The 27028-nt window shown below is 46.3% G+C and overlaps 2 protein-coding genes across 3 annotated transcripts in view; both read right to left on the bottom strand.

The window, feature by feature from the left end:
• Positions 1–542: 542 nt before the first annotated feature.
• Positions 543–3285, bottom strand: NUDT16 (nudix hydrolase 16). Of its 2 annotated transcripts, XM_080826574.1 has the most exons (4): positions 3005–3190; positions 2610–2879; positions 1631–1854; positions 543–1059 (listed from the first exon to the last, which is right to left on the bottom strand). In XM_080826574.1, the coding sequence occupies exons 1-3, from the start codon at positions 3140–3142 to the stop codon at positions 1675–1677; spliced, it is 588 nt and encodes a 195-aa protein (XP_080682700.1). In that variant the 5' UTR covers positions 3143–3190; the 3' UTR covers positions 543–1059; positions 1631–1674. The 2 variants fall into 2 exon arrangements, with proteins under 2 accessions (XP_080682700.1, XP_080682699.1); XM_080826573.1 differs by having other exon boundaries at positions 543–1854; positions 3005–3285.
• Positions 3286–15889: 12604 nt separating this feature from the next.
• Positions 15890–27028, bottom strand: part of NEK11 (NIMA related kinase 11) — a 244359-nt gene continuing 233220 nt past the window's right edge. The window contains exon 16 of the mRNA XM_080823107.1: positions 15890–16723. Coding sequence (XP_080679233.1) covers positions 16453–16723 — 271 coding nt within the window. The 3' untranslated portion in view covers positions 15890–16452. The remainder of the gene's footprint in view (positions 16724–27028) is intronic.

Genomic DNA, 27028 nt, shown 5'->3' on the forward strand with positions numbered 1-27028 from the left:
GTCAATGCCGCCACCAACACCACTCTCAAACGCATCCACATCTTCCCACGTTCTCTACCACCATGGCTCAGCCCTCCACCATCTCCCAGGTGGCAGCCTCTCTCATCTCCCAGTCCCTCTCCTATCCCCTTCCAGTCTGCACTGCACACACCATCAGCCCCTGGCCATGCCTTGTGAGATGCCATCTGGCTCCTGCCCGCCTCTCCAGCGTCCTCTCCCCTTGCCTCCTAGAGCCGAATCACACTGGCCTTCTTCCATTTCTAGACCATGCTCTGGCAAATTAAAGATGACTACAAATTCTTTGCTTATCCCTCTGCCACCCCAATAGAGAAATGGAGATTAATTCCCCTCTCCTTGATGTGGGATAATCTGCCAAGATTCCTCCTCAGAACCCTGACACGTGCTACTCCTGGAATACCCAGAATATTCTTTCTCACCCTCCTACCTGGTACTTCATCCTTATTTTTCAGTGTACCTGCTCTTCAGAGAGGGCCAGCCCTTCCAGACCACCTTAACAAAAAGTAAAACCTTTCAAGGCGAGACCTGTGTCAATCTTTTATTTCCTTCTCAACACTGACATAAACGAAACATGTAAATAGGCGTCATAATTAAATTGATTACAGATGGCTGGCCACCTCCTTGCATAAAATAAGTTTTACTGGAACACAACCATGCCCATTATCCGTTGTTCATTGCTACTTCTGAAACTAAAGAGCTGAGCAGATGCTACAAAGACCATGTGGCCCAAGAAGCCTGAGATATTTGCCATTTAGCCCTTTAACCCCGTGGAGAGCAAGACCTGTGGCTCTCTCATCCCCAGATCTCCAGTACCTCAGACAGATAATTTGTCCAAAAAACCGAAGGGCTCTGAGGCTCAGCTATCTGCTGTTCTTTAATGGCAGGCTCTTTGGGTCAGGACAGGGCTAGACCAGGGCTGGGTCTCTTCCCTTCTGAGGTCCCCAGTCCAAGGAGTCCTAGATGACAGCTTTGGAAGAGATGCACCAGGACTCAGAAGTTCAAGTCCAAGGAGACCAGGCCATTTTTCTCACCCCTGCTGCTCTATTTCAAAAGAGGGCAGAAAGCTGGTTAGGACCCTCCACCACCTTTCAGGGGTATATTGCTTTTGCCAACGCCCAAGCAAGGATGTGACGATTTTCAGGGAGAAAAGGGTCCTCTGCTTCTCTCCCCTCTGCAGCAGGCATATGCTGGGCTAGACCCCTGAGAACAGCCATGTACGAGTGTGGGCAGGGATGCTCCCCTGGATCAGAGGCTTCTCCCCATCAAAGAGATGGCTCCGATGACAAGCTAGACCCCACACATGCCACTTTCCAGTTAAACGGCACATGGGGGTTGCGGGGAGGCATCAGCTTGTATGTGGGCACAGACTGCACATTCACAGGTCCGGGGACTGCCATGCTGTGTGTGTGCAAACGGACAGAGAGGAGGCCAGCTCTGGGAATTTGCCAGGGCCCCAGGATGAGCTGCAGATTTTTGTCCTGGGTGCTGAGAGTTGCTGGGGGAGGCCCTCTGCTCAAACATACTGCACATACTTCTTTTAATCTGTTATCATCTATCAGGCCCAGACCTGGAAGAGAAAACCTTCCCCATTCCCTCCTCCCTTCCTTTGTACCAAGATCCTCATCTCAGGTTCCGTGGGTCCACAGAGGGCTGCCTCTAGCGAGGTAGGGAGATCTTCCGGGCTGTAAGAGAACCAGGTTCCACCAGTTCTAAATCCTGGAGGGCCTCCAGCAGCTGCTCCTTTGCAGCTCCAATGAAGGTATTCTCCAGGAAGGCAGGCAGGCCTCCCACACCATCCCGTAGGGTATACAGGGGCACTCGCACCAGGCCTAGCACCTGTGAAAGGAAGGAGACAGGTGACGAGATAAGTAGCTCATCCTAGACCGATCTTTCCAGATCAGGTCTCATCCCTTATCAGTCCAGCAGAACGAGGCCTGAGGACTCATTTCTTATACCTAGTGGGCCCAGCTCTCTGCAGACAAATGACCATGCCATCCAGCTTCATAAATGCTAATCTCTCCTACATCACTAAACCTACAGTGCCTCTTGCCTCCAGGATGTATGTTTGGCCTTTCACCAGTAGTTCTCAAAAATATTCCAGACCAGCCATATCAGCACCATTTAGAAACTTTTGAAAAATGCAGATTCTCAGGTCCTTCCCTCCTTCCTTCCCCCACTGAACCACAAATTCTGGGAGTGGGGTCAGTAATAATGCTCCCAGATGATTCTGATACCTGTCAAAGTTTGAAAACCATCTCCATTAACAATCGACTCCCCGACTCTCCTAGCTTAACAACAAAGGTTCCCGACAACCCATCAGGCCACATCTTCTACCCAAGAAAATCAGGAGCCTGGAATGCAATGCTTGAGGGGGTAGAGAGATTTGGTTAGGTGTGTTCTAGAAAAACAATGCAGTTAACGGTTAAGATCAGTTAACGGGGGTGGGGTGGGGGAAGAGACTACACTGGCTGTGGCTTGTCAACCAGATGAAAGAAGCCCAAGATCCTAACTACCTTAGGAAAGTGGGGGATCGGCTGGCGGGGGGGTGGGCAGGGAGGCCATGGGGGTGGGGTTCCCGGGCCGGGCCCCACCTCCAGCCCGTGGTCCTTGGCGCGAGGGGCGCCCATCTCCACCGCGACCAGCTGCTGGAGCGTCAGGCGCTTGGCGTAGAAGTGGGCCACGATGCGCGCCCCGGGCCCCGCGTGCGAGCTGCGGTAGTCGGCGCGCTCCACGCGGAAGCCCGCCACGGCCTCGCCCAGCTCCTCGGTCAGCTCGCGGTTCAGCCCGGCCTCCAGACCGCCGTCCTGCATGTTGACGAAGCCGCCGGGGAAGCCGAGGCGCCCATCAAAGCGCATCTGCATCTGCGGGAGGGGACAGGGGGGTCGCCCGGGCGCCCGGCCGGCGTCCCCGGGGGAGGGGGAGGGGCGAGGGACGAGGGCGGGGGAGGGGCGAGGGGCGGGGGGAGGGGCGGGGCGCCCCTTCTCACCAGGACCGCGTAACGGAGCGGGATGCGGCCGAAAAGCATCCCCGGGTCCGGCGCGTATAACAGCGCGTGGCACGCGTGGCGCCAGCCAGACCCCAGCATCAGGGCCTCCTCCAGCTCCAGCTTGCGGATCCCGGCCATGGCCCCACGCCTGTCCCCGCCGCCGTCCCGAGGGCCCAAGGGGCTAGGCGGGCCCGGCGCCAGCCAATCGGGGCGGGGCTTGCAGGCCCGGGGAGCCAGCGACGGCCGCGGGACTCGGGGAACAGAAAGCCTCGTCCGGGTTGGGCCCCGGGCGGGGCGGGGCGAAGGCGGCGTGGCCCGGGATCCGGGCGCCGAGCGAGGCGGGGAAGTCGCGCTTCCGTCACAGTGCCCGGCCTGCGGGGCTCCGGCAGCCGGCGGGTGGCGGGGCGGGCTACCCGGGCAGGCTCTCCCTGGGGCCGAGGCCTGCGGCTGGAGGCAGCGCGGGAGCGTCAGGGAGCCGCAGCTGGTTGGTTCCGGTGGCCCACGGAGCCCAGGGCTGGAGCCGGGGCTAGGAAGGACTGAGGCCGAGCTGGCTTCGGAGACCTGGCCTGTCCTTGGGCAGTGGCGATGGAAAGGAGCGATAGGTGTAACAGCTGCCCTGCGGGGCGGAGTGGGGGGCGGGGGACCCAGTGGCTGGTTGCATGTCGGGGGAGAGTTGTGCTAGGGTGAGGTCAGAGTTTATGGCCCGGGTGCATAGCGGCATTTTTTTGAGATGAGGGGATCATAGGACAGGGGTGGTCAATAAGTGTTTTCTAGAGAGAAATTGGGGGTGGCGATAGGCAGCGGATAGGACTGATGCGATTTTCAGGGGAAGGGTAAGTGTGGAAAGCTGTGGGTGTGAGCTGTGCTCGCTGGGAGGATCAGAGGTGGAAGTCCTAAGGCCTTCCGGACCTTGTTCATACACACCAGGCCCCGGAGCTGTGAAGGAAGGTGGAGGCTACTAGTGCCGGATGCTGAGGAACAGGCACTCGGAGTCCCTCACCCCAGTCTAGGTCCCCTGCAGACAGCCCCTACACCAAGAGTCACTATTTATTACACAAAGGAAGGGAGGGTGCTGCTCCTTGAGAGGGCCTGCACTTAAAGTCCCAACCTGTAAGAGATAGCATGTGATAGTAAAGAGCCCACCTTAGCGAGTCATTTAACTCTCTCAGATCCCCAGCGCTCATCTCTTAAGTGAAGATGATACAGAGGTAGTGAAATGTTTAAGGTGCTTGGAGCAGTGCCCAGCACAAATTTATTGTAACCATCCTTGGAGCAGAGGGTAGGGGCAGAGTGATGTGTCTTATATTAAAGACTGTGGGTTGGAATGCAGCCAACATCATGCAGCTGGATCAAAGTGATGACACTGTAAATATGGCACAAATTCATTGGCCTTTTAGAGTTCTGGGGGCTGGAAAATGGCTCCCATTGAACACTGGAATTGCCTTGCAGAAAACTCACAAAAACGGCCAATTGCGGTCCACCCCAGACCAACTAGATCAGAATCTCTGGTGGTGGTTTTTAACTTTGTTTCAGGTAACTAATAAGCAATCAGTGCCCTAACAGTTACCCCTAAAATTCCAAAGGTGACCTGCTTTCTCTCCTACATGGGAGAGACATGCTCTTCCCAGAGCTTCAGGCTGTTTTTCTTTCCTGGTTCCGGGAGAAGGCTTTTAAAGATGGATTCAGCTATTTCTAAGGCAATGTGGAAAACTCTGTGAAACCAAGGCAACAGCTATATAAGGATTAATGACTTTGGAAACCGGAGCTCTTTCAGTATGAATGAACATGGAACTCTCCAAGATTCTCCCCCCTCCCCAGTCTTGCCATCCATTTCCAAACTGCTCTCTGCCTCTGCACTGCTTTCTGCCTCTTGTCTGGGGAGACCAGCCTCCCCCAATTCCACCTTCCTGAGGCAGAGTATCCAGAAGTAAAGGCTGGAGGTAGATCACTGAGCAATGCTGTGTCCCTTGAGAGCTACTCCAAGTTCATAATGGTACTCAAAACCAAAAATAACTCAGTGGTAACCTCAGAAGATGCTAAAGAATGAATTCATCTGAAAAATAATGAGAAGGAAGGGGTGGGAGGATGGGTGACAGGGATTAAGAGGCACAAACCTCCGATTATAAAATAAATCATGAAGGTGAAAAGTACAGCATAGGGAATAGAGGCAATGATAGTGTAATAACGTTGGATGATGACAGAGTGACCACACTTACCGTGGTGAGCACTGAGTGATGTACAGACTTGTCATCACTGTTGTACACCTGAAACTAACATAACATCTTATGTCAACTATACTTCAATACTAAGAATGAAAACAAAAACAAAAACAAAAAACAGAAGGGGTGCCTGGGTGGCTCAATGGGTTAAGCGTCTGCCTTCAGCTCGGGTCATGGTCCCAGGATCGAGCCCTGCATCAGGCTCCTTGCTCAGCAGGGATCCTGCTTCTTCCTTTCCCTCTGCAGCTCCCCCTGCTTGTGTTCTCTTTCTCTGTCAAATAAATAAATGAAATCTTTTTAAAAAATTAAAATAAAAATAAACAAAAACAAAAATTCTGAAATTTAAAATTTAATAGTCTCTCCTAGACATCAAAAACACTACTTGCGGGGCGCCTGGGTGGCTCAGTGGGTTAAAGCCTCTGCCTTCGGCTCGGGTCATGATCCCAGGGTCCTGGGATCGGGCCCCGCATCGGGGTCTCTGCTCAGCGGGGAGCCTGCTTCCCTCTCTCTCTCTGTCTGCCTCTCTGCCTACTTGTGATCTCTGTCAAATAAATAAATTAAAAAAAAAATCCACTACTTGCTTCGATTCAATGAGTAGATTCAACATTAGATGGCTACATCCTTTCTGATGACGTTGTATCTTCGTGAAGCTGGGTTTTTAGCAGTTGTGATGAAAAGCAAGTATGGGATAAAAATCAGTGTGGAACAGGAAATGAGGGTTTGAGATGTCAGGTGGTGACAAACAGGTGCCATGTTGTCAGGACATAAACACTTAAGATGTTTGGACCTAACTATTTGTAAGTGAAATTGATAGCCATTTCTTTTGGCTTAAGGAGGCCATGAAAAATGTACTGGCACCCTAAATTACAGAGAACTGAGAAATTTGGGGAGCCTCCGAGATCATCAGTCCATTGATTCAATAAACACTATTTGAATCCTAAAATAATAATGAGGAGGAGGAAAAGGATGAAGTATTTATCCTGTCTTTTTTTTTTTTTAATGAGCTGTACCTCAGGGGTCCCAAATAGTTAATAAGGGGAAACTTATATAGGGTATTATAGTTAATCAAAGAAAAAAAACAGAGCCAATCATAATTTTACTATTTTTTAAACTTTAAGTAATAGATCGTAGGGCATGATCATCAATGACTATTAATGTCACCAAAAGAAAATCAGATACTGTATACTTCATGATGGAAGAACACACCACCTATTATGAAATAATCTTGCCAAAAAACTGAATTTGAATCTGGATCTAACTACAATTTTATAAGAGATTAAAAAAAAACTTTTTTAAATATCAGGAAGAAGCTAAAATGATCCGTGTGCTAGTGGATTAGAGCTGGAGACATCAGTATGAAATTGTGTTGAGCTTAACTTAGATACAGATGGTTACATACAGAAATAGTTATAGATATGTGCATATATAAAGGTTCGTATGCACAAATTTCCTCACTCTGTCAGCGGGGGGGGGGGGGGTCTCGAAGCAGGGGTAATGCAGTGGCAAAAGGCATACCCAGTGCCCAGAGCTTGATTTCCAATACCATTTTCTAATAAAGGAACCAGGACCCCTTGGAGAAATGGCCGATTCAAGCACTGGGACAAGAAATACACCTGAGGAATACATGATAAACCTAGAGCATCTTGTGATGTGAGAGATCTTTTTTTTTTTAATGAAAAGAAAAAAAAATCCATATTGATAGGAATATTCAAAGGGATGGGGACCCACGAGTTAACTGAAAGAGCTCACAGTGGCCAAAGCTGAAACAATTGGAGCAGTAAAATAAAGAAGTATTGAATTCTAACCCAAAGTATAAAGTAAGGATCTGTGGGTCCATTCTGATGTAGCTAATGCATAAGTAGGGACACTTGGCTGGCTCAGTCCATAGAGCATTTGACCCTTGATCTCAGGGTCATGGGTTTAAGCCCTAGGTTGGGTGTAGAGCTTACTGAAAAAAGTAATGCATAAGTAAAAAATGAGTGGGAAGGGATATCTCCCGCAGAAGAATTTGAAATAATTTATATAGATACTCTCTCCTCCAGGAGGTGGAGTACAACTGATTACTCCTTAAGTGTGGGCTGTGAATAATGACTTCCTTCCAGTGAGGACACTATGGAAAGGGGAGGGGGCGGTGGGAACGATTTGTAACTTTGAGGAGAAACCTGACAAACATTAGCCAGGTGACTCAAGGTCAATATCAACAGTGATAAGTCATGTTGATGGTATGTACTGATACCATGTGATGGATATGGTTCTTAATGTCAGCTCTCTTCCTCCCAAAATGACATAACCCTGGTCTAATTGTGAAGAAAGCATTAAACCCCATAGGAGGGACATTCTATAAAACACCTGAGCAGCACACCTCAAAACTGTTAAGGTCGCTGAAAATGAGGAGAGTCTGAGAAACTGTCACAACAAAGGGAAATTTTAGGATTCCTGAAGACTGAATGTCTTTATGGTATCCTGGATAGGATCGTGGATCAGAAAAAAGACATTAGATAAAAGCTAAGGAAATGTGACTGAAGTATAGACTTTGATTAATAATAATGTATTGATATTGGTCCATTATTTTAACAAATGTACCACGCTAATATATTAATAATAGGGAAACCGGGTAGACTATATGGGAACTCTGTACTATCTTCACAACTTTTTCTGTAAATCTAAAACTGCTTAAAAAAATAAAGTTTAGGGGCGCCTGGGTGGTTCAGAGGGATGAGCATCCAACTCTTGATTTTGGCTCAGGTCATGATCTCAGAGTCGTCTATTGCCAGGCTCCACACGGAGAAAGGAGTCTCTTTGAGATACTTTCCTTCTGCCCCTCCCCCGCACTCTCTCGCTCTCTAATAAATAAATCTCTTTACAAATTATAAAGTTTATTTTTTTAAATGAGGAGATGCCACCAGTAAAACGTAGACTCAAAGAAACTCTACAAGACCAATGACGTGGTTTCCTCAATAAATGGAGAAAAAAGAGATGGAAGCAGAATCTGTATATAACAAGAGATCGAGGAGACCTATCAGTTGAAGCAGTTGGGCTTTCCTGGGATCCTAATTTGAAGAAACAAAAAGTAAGATGGGAAATGTGAATACTGACCTGCTATTTGGTAGCTAGGAATTATTGGTACAGTTACGAGTGTGAAAATAGTATTACAGCTTTAAAAAAAGATTCTCTTTTAGAGATACATACTGAAGTATTTATAAATTTATGATAAAAATAATGCAGTGAGGTGGTAGTGGGTGAGAATAGAAATAAAAGAGGATTGGCTGTGAATTGATTATTTCTGAAGCTGAGTGATGTTCCATAACAAGGGCTTATTATATTATTCTCTTTACTTTTATACAGTTTGATGTTTTCCATAGTGAAAAGTTAAAAATACCAAGATCTCTGACTTCTCCTGAAGTTAAAGGTTATCATTTACATTTGAATAAAGTTTTGCATTTCACAAAACCCTTTTACAGACAGGATCCCTTTGGGTCCAGGAGAGGGAGAAAAAGATAAGCGTCTAATCTCACTTTTTAGGCAGAAAGAAGACTGCGACCAACATCTACCATCTACCAGGAAATTTTAAATGATTCCACTTAATCCTCATAAAATTTTCCAGGTGTTTCGAATGCAGAGCCAAGGTTGAGAACCGCTGAGTGTTGAAGAATACACAGCGGGGGGTGGAGGGGCAGTTAGGTGGTGCCGCCAGCAGAGAGCTTCAGGCTGGGCCAGTTGAGTTTCATCCAAAAGGGGTAGACGCCGTGATTATTATTTCGGGGGCACTCAAGTATCTGAAATCAAATCCAGCAGCCTCAAAGGAAATGCCATTCTGCAGAAGGCAGCCCTACTCTTCGCTGTTCGCAGGTCCGGCTCCGAAAATACCCACTGCCATGCGGTCTGGAGCTCATTACATGCATCCACTGAGTGTAAGAATTTCACAGACACCTGCAGCTTTGTGCCTAGACGTCCTCCCCTGAGTACCCAAGAGCACCCCGAACCCAACCCACCCAGGAATGGACTCAGTGTTTCTCCCCTGCCCGGCCCTCCCCGCATCTCCTGTACCCCCAGCTCTGTGAAGGGCCCAATCACCCATGCCACAAACCTAGGAGTCCTCCTCCCCTCCCATCCAAGTCGGCCCTCCATTCTCCTGGTGCCCTTGTGTTGTCTCCACAGGGCCCTGACGTCACCTTTTCTCGCCCAGACCACACCTAACTGCCTGCCTCCAGTCTCACCCTGTTCTAACCAGCCCTCCATATAGTCTCAGAGCCAAAAGCCATGGCATGTTCATACCTCTTCAGGGGCTGCCCCACACAGCAGACGAACCCAACAGCTCAGATCTGAGCCTTGCCTTCTGTATGAGTGATCTACTGCCGAATCATACCATGAAATGTAGTGACTTAACACCACAGGGGACACTTACTATTTCGGCATCCATGGGTCAGGAATTAAGCAATGGCTTAGCTGGATGGTCAGGACCAGCAGGGTTTCTCATGATATTTTAGTCGAGATGTCAGCAAAGGCTGCAGTCAAATGAAGACTTGACTAGAGCTGGGGAATTTGTTTCCCAGGTGACTCAACTTGGTGCTGGATGTTGGCAGAAGCCTCAATTTTATGCCAAATAGATCTCTCCCTAAAGTTGTGTGAGTGTCCTGGAGACATGGTGGCTCATTTCTTCCGGAGCGAGCAATCCAAGAGAAAGCAAGATGGAATCCATGTCTTATGACCTAGTCACGGAAGTTAGCCCCATTTCTACAATACTTTATTGATCACACAGGCCACCATGATGCAATGGGAGAAGCAACTGCACAAGACCAGAATTCCAGAGGAGAGAATCACTGGGGGCCATTGAGGAGGCTGCCCTGGGGGCCATCTAGGAGGCTGCCCACTACACCTTCCTCTCAAACCTGACGTAATGGTCCTCACATTTTATGTACCACCAGCCCAAACAGCTTTCAAACTTCCCAGAACCCACAAGCTGTGTCCTCCATGTTTGTGTTCTTCAGGCCTGCGAGATCTTTTCCTCCCTTGTATTTGCCTGATGAAACTTCTCCCAGCTTGACTGAGGTACAGTCAACAAAAACTATATATATTTAAGGTACACAAGATGATGTTTTGATATACATTGTGAAATGACTACCACAATCAACCTAATTAACACATCTGTCACCTCACATTGTGACCATTTTCACTTTTGTGTCTGCGGTAAGAGCACTTAAGATCTACATCCTTGGGGCGCCTGGGTGGTTCAGTGGGTTAAAGCCTCTGCCTTTGGCTCAGGTCATGATCCCAGAGTCGTGGGATCGAGCCCTACAGCAGGCTCTCTGCTCAGCAGGGTGCCTGCTTCCCCTCCCCCTCTGCCTGCCTCTCTGCCTACTTGTGATCTCTGTCAAATACATAAATAAATAAAATCTTAAAAAAAAATCTACATCCTTAGCAGAGTTCAAGTGTATAGTAATACAGTATTACTTCTAACTAGAGTCACCGTGCTGTACATTAGATCTCCAGAACTTATTTGTCCTGTATTAACTGGAACATCCTAACCTTCGACCAACATCTGACAACCCAACCCCAGCCCTGGCAACCGCCTCTTTTATGATCTTGACATTTTTACATTCCTCATAAAAGTGAGATCCTGCAGCATGTGAGTTTCTGTGTCTGCTTATTTCCCTTAGGATAACGTCCTCCAGGTTCACCCATGCTGTAGAAAATGGTAGGATTTCCTTCCTTTTTAAGGCTGAATAATATTCTGTTGTATATATACATACATATATCACATCTCCTTCACCCATTCATCTGTTGACAGACATTTCGGTTGTTTCTCTTGCGTGTTGAATGCTTATCATTCAAAATTGTGTGCCTAGATGCCTGGTAGGCGATAGGAGCTCAATACACATAGAAGTAAAATCCGAGGAAGAGCTGGACCCTATCTGCAGATGAAGCGGTCCTGATAGGCTCCAAGCTCCTGAGCTGCACTGTCTGGAAACGTTCTGAGAGCCAGGAAGGACGGAGTTCAAGGTCCACCATTTGGCGGGGGGGATCCTCATTTTTTTTTCCGAGAGACCACTAAATCATTTCATTAGAAGTAAACTTTCCCCCAAATTTATAAAAATCAATGCCAAAAAGAAGGAAGCCTGAGGACTTTAATAATAGAAGTGTTAATAGAAGAAATAGAGAGTGATGTCTGGTATATTGGTTAGTTAACTGCCATAATAACGCAGCGTAATAAACGCAGAACCCAAGAAGCCTACGGCAATGAACATTCGCTTCTGGCTGGAGAGTCTGCGGATCGCCTGGAGCGGTTCTGCTCTAGTCCTCCTTGGCTGGGATGATTCTGGATGATGGGCGGGCTAGCAGGTGAGAGCAGAGACTCAAGATCACAAAATCTGGTGCACCAACGAGGATGTTCCTGCTCCTGCGTGATCACTCCGCCCAAACTAGTTCTGTGGCTCAACTCAAAGTCAAAGGAGCGGGAAATCTACTTCCCCCGTGGGAGGGTGGGAAGGCTACTGAATATAAGAGAACAGTAGGGGTCCAGAGAGGGGTGAATTGGAACCAAAAGTTCAATCTTTCAGAGAAAGAAACAGCCACCATATTTTCAAAAGAAAAAAATTTCTGGCTGTTCGAAGATTGTCTCCCAATCTAACCTTACAAGTCTACTTCGAAAATACTCTTCTTGGAGTGAAGATTTCAATTCTGTATAGATGCCAAAGACTTTGGTATTCCTAACAGATATATATTTTATAATGCATATGCATTGGACCAGATTTCTGATGTTCCTTCGTCCCCTTCAGGGAAGAATTGAGCTTCCTAAGGGCACTGGTGGCATGGCTTGCTTTAGGGGTTACATAGGCAGGGTCCTAAAATATGAAGTGTGATGAGGTTTTGTGAGGACTCAGAGCTGGCCTCAGAGCTCACTTGCCTTTCCAGAGCTCCCTTCTTCATGGCCCTATCAGCTCTTAGTTGACTATCAGATAATTTCTAGTCAAGAGCCAACTGAAAATGGCTAAAAATGATAACTTTGGGGGTGTGCTTACGTAGTAGTAGAATCCTGGAAGCCTAAGGAAGCCTTCAGGGATGAGTCTCCAATGATGGGGTATCAGGCAGCCTGACAATCAAGCTAATGAGTCCTCCAAGGTTAAGGGCATCTTCCAGATTGAAAGCATTTCCACACATTAGGCTGAACCTCACTGCCAGTTTCATGTGATGGAGCCTATCACCTTGTCTTACCCACTCTTTACAGCAGTCTGCAGACATAGGCAGGAAAAGAGAGAGAAAATGACTTGCCCTAGATCGCATAGTAAATGGCAAGAGTGAGTCTAGAATCCAAGTCACCAGGTATCGTGTTTTTTTCCTTATGCAGATTGTGGCAGATGCATTAATTGAGAGCGAGAGAAAGAGAGAGAGAGAGAGCCAGTGGGGGAGGGAGAGGGACAAGAAGACACAGCCCTGAGTGTGGGGCTGGACAATGCCAGGCTTGATCCCAGGATCTTGACCTGAGCTGAAATCAAGAGTCAGAAGCTTAACCAACTGAGCCACCCAGGAGTCCCTGCAGAAGTTCCCAATACTCTACTGTGTGTCCAAGCCTGCCCCATCCTGTTTCCCACCCCCATACACACATCCCTTCTCTTTGCCTCATTTTTCCATTTTTTTGCTTCTTTATCTTCTCCATGGCCTGGCCCGATCTTCTGACACATTCGTTACTGATCCCATCATCTTGAAAGAGGAGTGGGGTGTTTCCCCCCCTTAGAGCTACTGTTTTAATTTGTCAGCCTCCTTTATCCTGAGCCCACTGTGATGGCTGGACTTTATAATAGACTTAGAGCTTTTGCTCCAGCCTCAGCCCCAAATACATTAAATAATTAACTTCCCTCACTCTCCTGTGTGTGTCTTATCTCCTCATCATCCAAAATAGCTGATGGCATTTCCTCTGCATAAATAGAAAGCGGAAAGGTCAACTGGTGTTTGTGAAATATATACACACATACATATATTTATATATGTATATATATTACAAAGCAGCAAGCCAGCAGGGTTCTTTTATTATCTCCTACCTGTGACAGTTTCATAACGACACCTTCTGCCTTCCTTAATCCCCCAGCCAGTTTCTACCCAGTGGACAACACTTTTGCAGTTTGGTTCGTGATTAATATCAACCCTGGAGTAATTCAAAATCCAGACGGAGTCAGACTGAAGGAGAAAGTACTTTCCCAATAGTAATAATAAAAAGCGATTTTTTTCCTTGTTACCTTCCATCTTGCACCACCGCCCTCACTCCCAGTGAAGCAAACAGTGGTTTTCTCCTGTTAATCTGTTTTTATTGGGGGTGGGGGGGAGGGTCAGTTTTTTTGTAGTTCCAGCCACAGAGCCTAAAGGCTAGAGGAATGACCCTAACAACATGTTCTTAAATCCAGGGTTTTGTTCCCGGGCACATTCATCTGTTTGTGAAAGAAGGAAGAGAGTACCGGAAATGCAGCTATTTCCTATTCTGACCCAGCAACTCACACAAGTATTCTGTTCTAATGTTATGAAAACCATTAGTAAGAAGATTCAGAAACTTTTATAACTTGCTACTATTGTCCCCCTCTTCCAGATCCATTTCAAATCTGTTTGGTCAGAAAAGGATATGGGAGCTATGAGGAGCCCTTCCAGGGGCTAGGGGCTCTTCCCTGTCAGCACGATGGGAAGGTCCTAGGCCCCCCGGGGCAAACCTGATCATCAGTGTTCTACCCTGGTAGGGGTTACAAGTTCTGGATTTGGGCTTGAACAACAGGCTCAAGGTCAGAATTCTGTGAAGTCTCAGTTTCCACCCCCAGGAAGGAGCCCATTTTTGAGGCCTGTTTTTCCTGCCCCGGATAAAGGGGCTGTGAGATCAGCAACATGACTATCACCTGCCAGCCAGGGACAAGGGCCTGACACACCTCTACGTCTCCATGGTGTACAGGAGTTGAGGGAACACAGGACAGGATGTTCATGAGCCCTGGAGCACAGCAGGGTTTGTGGGTTCCCGTGGTTCCCTTGGCTGCTGGGCAGAGGTGGGAATGAGACATAGAGCACGTTGACTGTGCTCCCTTGTCCTTGAACTGATGCCATTGAACTCCCAGAAGCCATGTTAGTCACACTTTGACCTTTTTCCTCCCAATCACTGCCTCTTCAGAATATTCACGGCAAGGCATCTGAAGTCTTTGGGCCCTTCTTCCCGGTCCTCATACCAACTTCAGAGATGTTAGTGAGATGAGTCAGGCCCCCAGCAGACCAAGTACTGCTCCCAACACAGGGAGGAGAGGCTGCAGGAGGAAGGGTCTCAAACAGTGGTCTGAGGGGGCTTCTCACACCAGGAGCATCAGCTTCCCCTGGGAACTTGTAAGAAACTAGAAGTCCCCATTTCTACCCAGACCTATTGAATCAGAAATGCTGGGGATGGGCCCTGAATTTGTCTTAACGAGCACTCCTGGTGATCCTAACACTCAAATGTGAGAAACACTAGTCAAAAGGCACTGCCTAGTGCCGGGGGCGGAGCACCACCATAACGGGTCGATAAGGACACTCTGCCTCAGTGTCCTCCATCGTTAGTGGAGGGCAGAATGCTGACCGCTAGATAACGCGTGTGTCAGGTTCACCAGATTGTTTTGTAAGAGAAGATAGGCTTTAGCCCCATGCCTCCCCAGGAACAGGACGGGGGTGAGGCTGGGTGTTGACAAAGTTTCTCTCCTTGACAGAACTTTGGACTGGCTCTTCCGAGCGCTAGTTCAGCTGGGCCTCCGCCTGGTGGGCCCTGTCTCCAGCCTGCTGAGTCCAGCGTAGCCAGAATCCTGTTAAGGCGGTTTAGTGAGAATCCACCACCCCAGCTCTCGGGTCACCCCGGCCTGTCTTCAGCAAGAGTCCTGTGAAGTCGGTTTGGCAACAATTCCCCTATTCTACGTGTCTTCTCTTTGTAACTTGACATACCTCGAGCCCGGCTCTGCCCTGTCCCACCCTGGGGTATAAATCTCCAGCTTTGCGTGCTGTGTTTAGCGTTGAACCCTGTCTCCCCTATTTTAATCATCCCGAATAAAGCCTTCTCTAGCATCCTCACATGCGTCAGGATAGTTCTTTAACAGTATGTTTAAACGTGTGTATTTTTTTTTTAAGATTTTATTTATTTGACAGAAATCATAAGTAGGCAGAGAGGCAGGCAGAGAGAGAGGGGGGGAAGCAGTCTCCCCACTGAGCAGAAAGCCCGATGTGGGGCTCGATCCCAGGACCCTGGGATCATGACCTGAGCTGAAGGCAGAGGCTTTAACCCACTGAGCCACCCAGGCGCCCCTAAACGTGTGTATGTTTAAGCTCCTCGACCAAGTCTGATGTAGCTTCTTGGTTGAAAACCCACATGACTAGTGGTTAAGATTCCAGAGCGGGAATCAGACAGACTCCGGGAGTGACAGCTCAGCTCAGCTCTGGTAGCTGAATGAATAAGCAGTTCGCTCAAACATGGGGGTAATCTCTCCTCTCTCTGTCTCTCTCATCAGTGAAAAGATCGAATGACAAAAGGCCCTTTAAACTGTAAGCACAGAGCACGGTACTGACACATAATAGGCACCAAATGAATCCAATGTGAGCTGCTCTGGGTCGTAATGACCACAGATGCATTACATTCATCAACAAACTTCTAGATAAGGAAAAGATAAAATAGGTGACTTATTTTGTAACCATGTAAAATATATTTATTAAGATAAGTCTTCAGTACTCCATGAATGAGCTTGGAGAATAAATCACAGGAGAGAATTGCTTTTTGGATTTTAACAAGATCTTGCTTGTTAGCCAGGGAAGGGCAAAAGTGCCCAAAACAGGTCACCTGAGATGAAGATTCGTGACTCCTGGTCAGCAGCTCAGTGTGTCAGAGGCCTGTCTTCAGTGACCTAAGGAGGGAGCAGGCTGACCATGGAGCCCATGAGACTCGAGGCAGGAGGCACCGAGTCGGTCCTCCAAGTGGAAATGGTCCAGGGTAGATGGGTTCTTCCAGACCATCTCAGGGGTGGTCTGTCCCAGTGGAAGGGCCAGGGTCACACTCAAAAGAATGCTTTTCAGGAAGCCATACTTGGTCCCATAAGCTTTCCTCCGAGTATAAACCAACACTGACTGGCCCAGGACTCAGAGTAGAGGCCGATCGGTTTACTACTCTCTAAAGGACTCACTCCTCCTGACAAGGAACTGAAACTAAAGATGGTAGCCCCAGCGTTGTACCCATTTCCTATAATGAAGTCCCCCTTATGTGTTGAATGGATTTGTCCCCTTGAACTTGCTTGTTTTTGACAGTTGTTGGTGAGGGTTCTGGAGTGTGGGCCCTTTACCCACTGTGATCAGCAGCTGTTCTTCAAAGTACAGGAGCTGGTCAACTTCGAAACAGTCACTGGCATGAGGCACCACTTTTTCTAGAGCTGCCTGGATCTCAGCTTCACTGGCCTTCTGGTGCCTTGCTCTCTTGAGGTAGGTGTAGACCTTCTCAAACACTTCAGCTCCCAGCTTCTGCATGGCTGACCTGCCACACAAGTTAGGAGAGATAAAGAGGAGTTTTACACATTTGAGTCATCCACAAGAAATGTCTCTTTAAATCATTAATTACACAAACATTGCACCTTTGAGATGGGGGGGGAAAGGAAAAAATAAGACATGATGGTTCTACCTTGAACGCTCAACAGTACTTAACAAATTCTTCCTGAATGTCTATTATGTGCCAGGTGCCTCCTAGGAGCTGTGAACACAGCATTAAGCAAGTGAGGTAAATTCCAACCTTCATAGAGCTTACCTTCTAGGGTAGAAAATAAGGAGATAACGTAAAAAAAAAATACATAGGTAATAAAATGTCAGGCAGCACTATGTGCAATGAAGAACAATAAAGCTGGAAGAAAGAGAGAGAGACTCCTCTGAGAGGGGGTGTCCTCTGGGCAAGAGACCCACATGAAGTGAGGCCAACGGTAGGGGCAAAAAATGGGGGCCCTGAAGCTAAATCACCTTGGAGAAATATCGAGAAGTCTAGTGTGGCTGGAGTTGGGAGAACGAGGGGGAGGAGGAGAGCCGGATATAAAGTCAGAATATTAATGAGAATAATAAAAATAACAATGGGGAAGAAGAGGCAAAGGAAGGAAATGCACTTTTCTACACACTTAACCTTTACAACAGCTCTGTGAAGGAAGCAGTTTTTTTTTTTAAATTTTTTTATTTTAATAAACATATAATGTATTTTTATCCCCAGGGGTACAGGTCTGTGAATCGTCAGGTTTACACATTTCACAGCACTCATCATAGCCCATACCCTCCCCAATGTCCATTTCCCCACCACCCTCTCCCGTCCCCCCTCCCCCCGCAACCCTCAGTCTGTTTCTTGAGATTGAGTCTTTTATGGTTTGTCTCCCTCCCAATCCCATCTTTTCATTTTTTCTTTTCCTACCTCCCCCCAACCCCCCCCCACCTTGCATCTCCACTTCCTCATATCAAAGAGATCATATGATAGTTGTCTTTCTCCGATTGACTTATTTCGCTAAGCATGATAACCTCTAGTTCCATCCACGTCGTCGCAAATGGCAAGATTTCATGTCTTTTGATGGCTGCATAGTATTCCATTGTGTATATATACCACATCTTCTTTATCCATTCATCTGTTGATGGACATCTAGGCTCTTTCCACAGTTTGGCTATTGTGGACATTGCTGCTATAAACATTCGGGTGCACGTGCCCCTTCGGAGCACCACGTTTGTATCTTTAGGATATATACCCAGGAGTGCAATTGCTGGGTCGTAGGGTAGCTCTATTTTCAGTTTTTTGAGGAACCTCAACACTGTTTTCCAGAGTGGTTGCACCAGCTTGCATTCCCACCAGCAGTGTAGGAGGGTTCCCCGCTCTCCGCATCCTCGCCAGCATCTGTCATTTCTTGACTTGTTCATTTTAGCCATTCTGACTGGTGTGAGGTGGTATCTCATTGTGGTTTTGATTTGTATTTCCCTGATGCCGAGCGATGTGGAGCATTTTTTCATGTGTCTGTTGGCCATCTGGATGTCTTCTTTGCAGAAATGTCTGTTCATGTCCTCTGCCCATTTCTTGACTGGATTATTTGTTCTTTGGGTATTGAGTTTGATAAGCTCTTTATAGATTTTGGATACTAGCCCTTTATCTGATATGTCGTTTGCAAATATCTTCTCCCATTCTGTCAGTTGTCTTTTGGTTTTGTTAACTGTTTCCTTTGCTGTGCAAAAGCTTTTGATCTTGATGAAATCCCAATAGTTCATTTTTGCCCTTGCTTCTGTTGCCTTTGGCAATGTTCCTAGGAAGAAGTTGCTGCGGTTGAGGTCAAAGAGGTTGCTGCCTGCATTGTCCTCAAGGATTTTGATAGATTCCTTTCGCACATTGAGGTCCTTCAACCATTTTGAGTCTATTTTCGTGTGTGGTGTAAGGAAATGGTCCAATTTCATTTTTCTGCATGTGGCTGTCCAATTTTCCCAGCACCATTTGTTGAAGAGGCTGTCTTTTTTCCATTGGATATTCTTTCCCGCTTTGTCGAAGATCAGTTGACCATAGAGTTGAGGGTCTATTTCTGGGCTCTCTATTCTGTTCCATTGGTCTATATGTCTGTTTTTGTGCCAGTACCATACTGTCTTGATGATGACAGCTTTGTAATAGAGCTTGAAGTCTGGAATTGTGATGCCACCGACTTTGGCTTTCTTTTTCAATATTCCTTTGGCTATTCGAGGTCTTTTCTGGTTCCATATAAATTTTAGGATTATTTGTTCTATTTCTTTAAAAAAATGGAGGGGATTTTGATAGGGATTGCATTAAATGTGTAGATTGCTTTAGGTAGAATAGACATTTTCACAATATTTGTTCTTCCAATCCATGAGCATGGAATATTTTTCCATTTCTTTGTGTCTTCCTCAATTTCTTTCATGAGTACTTTATAGTTTTCTGAGTATAGATTCTTTGCCTCTTTGGTTAGATTTATTCCTAGGTATCTTATGGTTTTGGGTACGATTGTAAATGGGACTGACTCCTCAATTTCTCTTTCTTCTGTCTTGTTGTTAGTGTAAAGAAATGCGACTGATTTCTGTGCATTGACTTTATATCCTGACACTTTACTGAATTCCTGTATAAGTTCTAGCAGTTTTGGAGTGGAGCCTTTTGGGTTTTCCACATATAGTATCATATCATCTGCAAAGAGTGATAGTTTGACTTCTTCTTTGCCGATTTGGATGCCTTTAATTTCTTTTTGTTGTCTGATTGCTGAGGCTAGGACTTCTAGTACTATATTGAACAGCAGTGGTGATAACGGACATCCCTGCCGTGTTCCTGACCTTAGCGGAAAAGCTTTCAGTTTTTCTCCATTGAGAATGATATTTGCGGTGGGTTTTTCATAGATGGCTTTGATAATATTGAGGTATGTGCCTTCTATCCCTACACTTTGAAGAGTTTTAATCAGGAAGGGATGCTGCACTTTGTCAAATGCTTTTTCAGCATCTATTGAGAGTATCATATGGTTCTTACTCTTTCTTTTATTAATGTATTATATCACATTGATGGATTTGCGGATGTTGAACCAACCTTGCAGCCCCGGAATAAATCCCACTTGGTCGTGGTGAATAATTCTTTTAATGTACTCTTGGATCCTATTGGCCAGTATTTTGGTGAGAATTTTCGCATCTGTGTTCATCAAGGATATTGGTCTGTAATTCTCTTTTTTGGTGGGATCCTTGTCTGGTTTTGGGGTCAAGGTGACGCTGGCCTCATAGAATGAGTTTGGAAGTTTTCCTTCCATTTCTATTTCTTGGAACAGTTTCAGGAGAATAGGAATTAATTCTTCTTTAAATGTTTGGTAGAATTCCCCTGGGAAGCCGTCTGGTCCTGGACTTTTGTTTGTTTGGAGATTTTTGATGACTGTTTCAATCTCCTTACTGGTTATGGGTCTGTTCAGGTTATCTATTTCTTCCTGGTTCAGTTGTGGTAGTTTATATGTCTCTAGAAATGTATCCATTTCTTCCAGATTGTCAAATTTGTTGCCATAGAGTTGCTCGTAGTACGTTCTTATAATTGTTTGTATTTCTTTGGTGTTGGTTGTGATCTCTCCTCTTTCATTCATGATTTTATTTATTTGCGTCCTTTCTCTTTTCTTTTTGATAAGTCTGGCCAGGGGCTTATCAATCTTATTAATTCTTTCAAAGAACCAGCTCCTAGTTTTGTTGATTTGTTCTATTGTTTTTTTAGTTTCTATTTCATTGATTTCTGCTCTGATCTTTATGATTTCTCTTCTCCTGCTGGGTTTAGGTTTTCTTTGTTGTTCTCTCTCCAGCTCTTTTAGGTGTAGGGTTAGGTTGTGTATTTGAGACCTTTCTTGTTTCTTGAGAAAGGCTTGCACCGCTATATATTTTCCTCTCAGGACTGCCTTTGTTGTGTCCCACAGATTTTGAATCGTTGTGTTTTCATTATCATTTGTTTCCATGAATTTTTTCAATTCTTCTTTAATTTCCTGGTTGACCCATTCATTTTTTAGAAGGATGCTGTTTAGTCTCCATGTATTTGCGTTCTTTCCAAATTTCCTCTTGTGATTGAGTTCGAGCTTCAGAGCATTGTGGTCTGAAAATATGCAGGGAATGATCTCAATCTTTTGGTACCGATTGAGACCTGATTTATGACCCAGGATGTGGTCTATTCTGGAGAATGTTCCATGTGCACTAGAGAAGAATGTGTATTCTGTTGCTTTGGGATGGAATGTTCTGAATATATCTGTGATGTCCGTCTGGTCCAGTGTGTCATTTAAGGCCTTTATTTCCTTGTTGATCTTTTGCTTAGATGATCTGTCCATTTCAGTGAGGGGAGTGTTAAAGTCCCCTGCTATTATTGTATTACTGTCGATGTATTTCTTTGATTTTGTTATTAATTGGTTTATATAGTTGGCTGCTCCCATGTTAGGGGAGTAGATATTTAAGATTGTTAGATCTTCTTGTTGGACAGACCCTTTGAGTATGATATAGTGTCCTTCCTCATCTCTTATTATAGACTTTGGCTTAAAATCTAATTGATCTGATATAAGGATTGCCACCCCAGCTTTCTTCTGATGTCCATTAGCATGGTACATTGTTTTCCACCCCCTCACTTTAAATCTGGAGGTGTCTTCGGGTCTAAAATGAGTTTCTTGTAGGCAGCATATTGATGGGTTTTGTTTTTTTATCAATTCTGATACCCTGTGTCTTTTGATTGGTGCATTTAGCCCATTAACATTCAGGGTAACTATTGAGAGATATGAATTTAGTGCCATTGTATTGCCTGTAAGGTGACTGTTCCTGTATATTGTCTCTGTTTCTTTCTGATCTACTACTTTTAGGGTCTCTCTTTGCTTAGAGGACCCCTTTCAATATTTCCTGTAGAGCTGGTTTGGTGTTTGCAAATTCTTTCAGCTTTTGTTTGTCCTGGAAGCTCTTTATCTCTCCTTCTATTTTCAATGATAGCCTAGCCGGATATAGTATTCTTGGCTGCATGTTTTTCTCGTTTAGTGCTCTGAATATATCATGCCATTTCTTTCTGGCCTGCCAGGTCTCTGTGGATAGGTCCGCTGCCAATCTAATGTTTTTACCCTTGTATGTTACAGACTTCTTTTCCCAGGCTGCTTTCAGGATTTTCTCTTTGTTGCTAAGACTTGTAAATTTTACTATCAGGTGACGAGGTGTGGACCTATTTTTATTGATTTTGAGGGGCGTTCTTAGCATTTCCTGGATTTTGATGTTTGTTCCCTTTGCCATATTAGGGAAATTCTCTCCAATAATTGTCTCCAATATACCTTCTGCTCCCTTCTCTCTTTCTTCTTCTTCTGGAATCCCAATTATTCTAATGTTGTGTCGTCTTATGGTGTCACTTATCTCTCGAATTCTCTCCTCGTGATCCAGTATTTGTTTGTCTCTCTTTTGCTCAGCTTCTTTATTCTCTGTCATTTGGTCTTCTATGTCACTAATTCTTTCTTCTGCCTCATTTATCCTGGCAGTGAGAGCTTCCATTTTTGATTGCACCTCATGAATAGCTTTTTTGATTTCAACTTGGTTAGATTTTAGTTCTTTTATTTCTCCAGAAAGGGCTTTTATCTCTCCGGAGAGGGTTTCTCTAATATCTTCTATGCCTTTTTCGAGCCCGGCTAGAACCTTGAGAATTGTCATTCTGAACTCTAGATCTGTCATGTTACCTATGTCCGTATTGATTAGGTCTCCAGCCTTCGGTACAGCCTCTTGTTCTTTTTTTTGAGGTGAGTTTTTCCGCCTTGTCATTTTGTCCAGATAAGATTTGCTTTCTCCTGCTGTGGAATTCCGCTGTTCTTGGTGACTGAAGTTGGTTTTGGATGGGTTTCTTGCTGATCTTCTGGGGGAGGGGCCTGTTGTAGTGATTCTCAAGTGTCTTTGCCGCAGGCGGAATTGCCCCGCCCTTGCCAGGGACCGAGCTAAGTAATCCGCTCCGGTTTGCTTTCGGGAGCTTTTGTTCCCTGAGCGCTTTCCGTAGAGTTCCGGAGGACGGGAATGAAGATGGCAGCCTCCCAGTCTGCGGCCCGGAGGAGCCGAGAGCTTGGGGTTCCGCTCCTCAGTGAGCTCTCAGAGCAAAGCGCCCAACAGCCCCGCCTCCCTGGCTTGCGGTCGCGCCTCGAGGACAACAGTCAATTGCTGGAGCTGGAGAAAAGCGCCGGGTCGCTTTCGTCTCCGTGGCCTCCGGCCGCGCTCCGAGCCCACCCAGCCTGCGACCGGCACAAGGTAACCCCGGGCTTAGAGCTCACTCCTCGGCTTTGTCGCTGTAGCCGGCTTCCCCGCTCTAATACCTGCGAGCTCTGCGGCACTCAGACACCCCCAGTCCTTCTGTGACCCCGCGGGCCCTGGGGTTATGCTGACCCCGCCTGGGTTTCCCCCCAGTTTAGCCTCTGGAGCGATGTCTCCCAGTGGAGCCGACTTTTAAAAGGCCCGATTTTGTGCTCCGTCGCTCCGCCGCTTGCCTGGTGCCGGCCCCTCCCCCCGGGGTCTATCTTCCCGTCGCTTTGGATTCACTTCTCCGCAGGTCCTACCTTTCAGAAAGTGATCGATTCTCTGTTTCTGGAATTGTTGCTCTTCTTCTCTTCGATTTCCCATTGGATTTGTAGGTGTTCACAATGGTTAGATAAGCTATCTAGCTGATCTCCTGCTACCCGATGTCGTCTCAGCCTGCTACTTCTCCGCCATCTTGACTCCTCCAAGGAAGCAGTTTTTAATTCCCTTGTTTTACAGATGGAGAAACTGAGGCTTGAAGGGGTGAGGTCATTTGGCCTGGCTTCCACCCAGGCCAACGTTGGTTTTTCTGTGCTCACCTCTTGGCCCTTGTCCTCGTGCAGCCACGGCCTGTGTGTTGTCAGAATCAACAGTGGCCATATCTGGTGTGTTTATGTAGCCTATATTTTCCTTTACCTCCAGCGAGGGTCATAAATGAAAGGCCTACAAGTACAGCTAGGCCCAGGGCATATTTTGTTTGATCAGCACTATGCTTTATTTTCTTTCTTTCTTTCTTTTTTTTTTTTTTTTTGATTGATTGATTGATTTTGGAGAGGAAGAGGGAGAGGGAGAGAGAACCTTAAGCAGGCTCCTCGCTGAGCACAGAGCCTGACGTGGGACTCGACCCCATGACCTTGAGTTCACCATCTGTGCCAAAACTAAGAGCCAGACCCTTAACTGACTGTGCCACCCAGGCGCCCCAGTGTGTTACTTTCTTGAGCATTTTGGTGTGGAAGACTAGGCACAGCTCACACTCTCCCCTCTGCATTTCTTTACCACCCCGAGCCCACCTTCCTCGCATGGTTTTAGAACAGGCTGCTTCTTGGATTTCACCTGCCCACCTGCCTCAAGGGCACTCGAGTTTTGCGAATTTTGTTCTCCAGTTCAAAACTGTCATTTTTAATGCTCCACACTGTTCCACTGAATTTATGTGCCAACATTTACCGAGTCATTCCTCCACCTAGCATTTAGCATTCTTCCCTATAGCACTGAGCCAGCGTCCTCAGGATCGCAGCTTTTTCATCCAGAGGAATATTTTCTGGCATCAAATTTCTGTGAGCGAGGCGAATTACATGAGTGTGTTCCCTCTGTGAAAACTCCTATGTGCCTTTGTGATTTCTGCATTTTTCTATATATATGTTGAGTGGGATTAAAAGGTTTTTAAAAGTTGTGAGAATGGAATTACTGGGTCAAATGCATAAATACTCTTAGGACTTTAACCTTAAGAAATGCTTCTTTATTCTTTTTCAGTGAATTTGGTGAAAAGAAAAGTCAGAGTTTGGAGGGTTTTTTTTTTTTTTTTCCGGATTTTTTTAAAGCATTGCTTTAGACGATGTTGACGGCGATATTGACACTAACACTGAAGGCATTCCTCACAGGTTCTAATTCATATTCTAAGCTTTTATTGTTCAGTACTATTCAACACTGCCATCTCTAGAACACAAGCATCCAGGTTAGGTACTCTGGCCGACAAAAAGAAGAGTAAGTGATTTATCTTGCTCTAGTTCAGAAGCTAGAAATCATAATGTTAAGATATATACATTTTCACATTTTAGCTCACTTTTTAATGGTACTTTAGAGCTTGCAAAATCCTTTTACATTCATTATCTCAAATGATCCCTGTGAACGAGGAAGTCATTGAACATTTATCTCTATTTGACGGATGAGAATAAGCAGGCTGACTTTCTCAGACTCACACAGCTAGCAGCCTTAAACTCGAACACAGGCCCTGTGCTGGGGAACTTGACAGCCCTAGGGCTCCAGGCCGTCCAGCTCGAGCAGATTTCCCACCTTCTGCCTGGAGATTATCAGGACTGATCCCAGGACACCTCACATCCCTAGTCACCCCTCTCACCCCCAGAAACCCAAGCTTTCCTTCTGCTGATATTTAGCAAACCTTGTCAGTTCCCCCATTCATGGATGGCTTAAGTAACCTTCATGCTCTCTTTCTCGCACAACCTACTCCTGCCACCATTCTCCCGGTGTCAGTATTCTTGGTCTCTCTGACTTTGGGCTGTCTCATATCCAGTGATCATTTTCTTTACCCTCCTCAGTTACACACTCCATGATCATACCCTTGATCTCCTCAGCACCATAACCACACCTCCTCTGGAATCAACATCAAGCCTTATGCTCTACAACCATCCCTTTATTCTCTTCCTATTCTTCTACTTCGTGGTAACCTGCAATCTTTCGGCCTATCGCCACGATGACAGTCACCCCTTTGTGTCCTCATGTCCCCGCGTCCTGCTTTTCCTCAGTTACATTCCATGGTCCATTATTACAACCACAATCTTGCAGATTCCCTTGCCTCTTCCACTCCCGTCTTCCTGGGTCAAACTCCTCTGACAAAGTTGTAATGGTTAAACCTGGACATCCACTTACTTGGGCCGGACCCGAACAAGAGAACAATCCAGGAGAAAAACATCCAATTCGGCCAACAGGTCTCATTTAAATAATTAAGGACAGCAATTCAAAACGGCGCTCATGGTCATGGCGCACTGCCCATGGTCCTCCTGGAGTTCTCTGGTCTGCTTATTTTCCACTGCTCAAAGTAACTATTTCACACCTTCTTCATTATTCATTATTCTCAAACTTGCTAAGCCCCACTCTCCTTCTCAGCTGATGACTTTACCTGATATCTCATTGAGAAACAAAAACAAACACGTAGAAATTCCCTGTTCTAAGTGCCACACTACCCCCACCTACTTGGCCTTCCCTCCATCTCTAGCAAAGGGCCCACTCGTGCTCCCATGAAAGACCATCCGCTCTCTCCCTGGGTGCTCTGGATCTCAGCGTCTGTCACCAGCTCAGTGGCCCTCCCTCCTGCAGCTATTTCTACATCACCTGGAACATACACATCAGAAGAGAATACGCCCTAGTGCCCTCTTTTCAACAAGAAGCTTCTTGTGATCTCCACATTCCCTCGGTTCACCTGCCTCCCCATCTAACACTTGGACCGCCATCACTAGCAAAGGTTCTCGAAAGAGTCACGTGGCTGCTGTTGCCACTTTCTGACTGCACACTCTCCTTCAATCCACTCCTCTTGGGCCTTGGTCCTCTTTCCTTCCATAAACTACTTTTGCAATGACCTTCATGTGGCTGTTTCCTCTGGTCTCTTCCCTGCACTATCTTACTGGACATTCAACAGCTGGCTACGCTCTCCTTCAAACCCTTACTTCTGTTGCTTTTGGTGATACCATCTTCGCCAGGAGCTTTTCCTATTACGCTCTCTGCTTCTTCTTAGCCTCTTCAGCTGACTCTTCTTCCTCCTCATCTCGGCCTCTACATCTCAGAGTCTTTCATAAGATTTATAGGCTGAAGACTTCCTGTAGGTCCACCCTGTCCTTCACCTGGAACTCCAGGCTTGTGAATCAACTGCCCACTTGATATCACCAACTGGGTATCTAAAGGGTGTCCCATGCCACCTCGATATGGTGGGAAAAAAGAACTCTTAATAAACACAAAGTGCTATGAAATTTGAGAAAATCAAACACCCCATTGAGGAAGAGAAGGCACAATCTCACGTGGGCCATAACAGCAGGAGGAAAGCCAGGCGGCAGGCGATAGTGGGAACACTGGGAAATCAGTGAGTCAGCTTGGCAGGTAAGGTGAGCATGTGAAGACGAGGGTGAGAACCAGATGAACGTAACGTTAAAGAAACTTTGGTATCCTGGCACCTGGTTGGCTCAGAGGGTTAAGTGTCAGACTCTTGATTTTGGCTCAGGTCATGATCACAGGGTTATGGGCTCTAGCCCCGTACTGGGTGCCGAGGTCAGCAGGGAGTCTGCTGGAAAGCCTTTCTCTC

This window comes from Martes martes (assembly GCF_963455335.1).
Source record: "Martes martes genome assembly, chromosome: 1".
Classification (NCBI taxonomy): Eukaryota; Metazoa; Chordata; class Mammalia; order Carnivora; family Mustelidae; genus Martes; species Martes martes.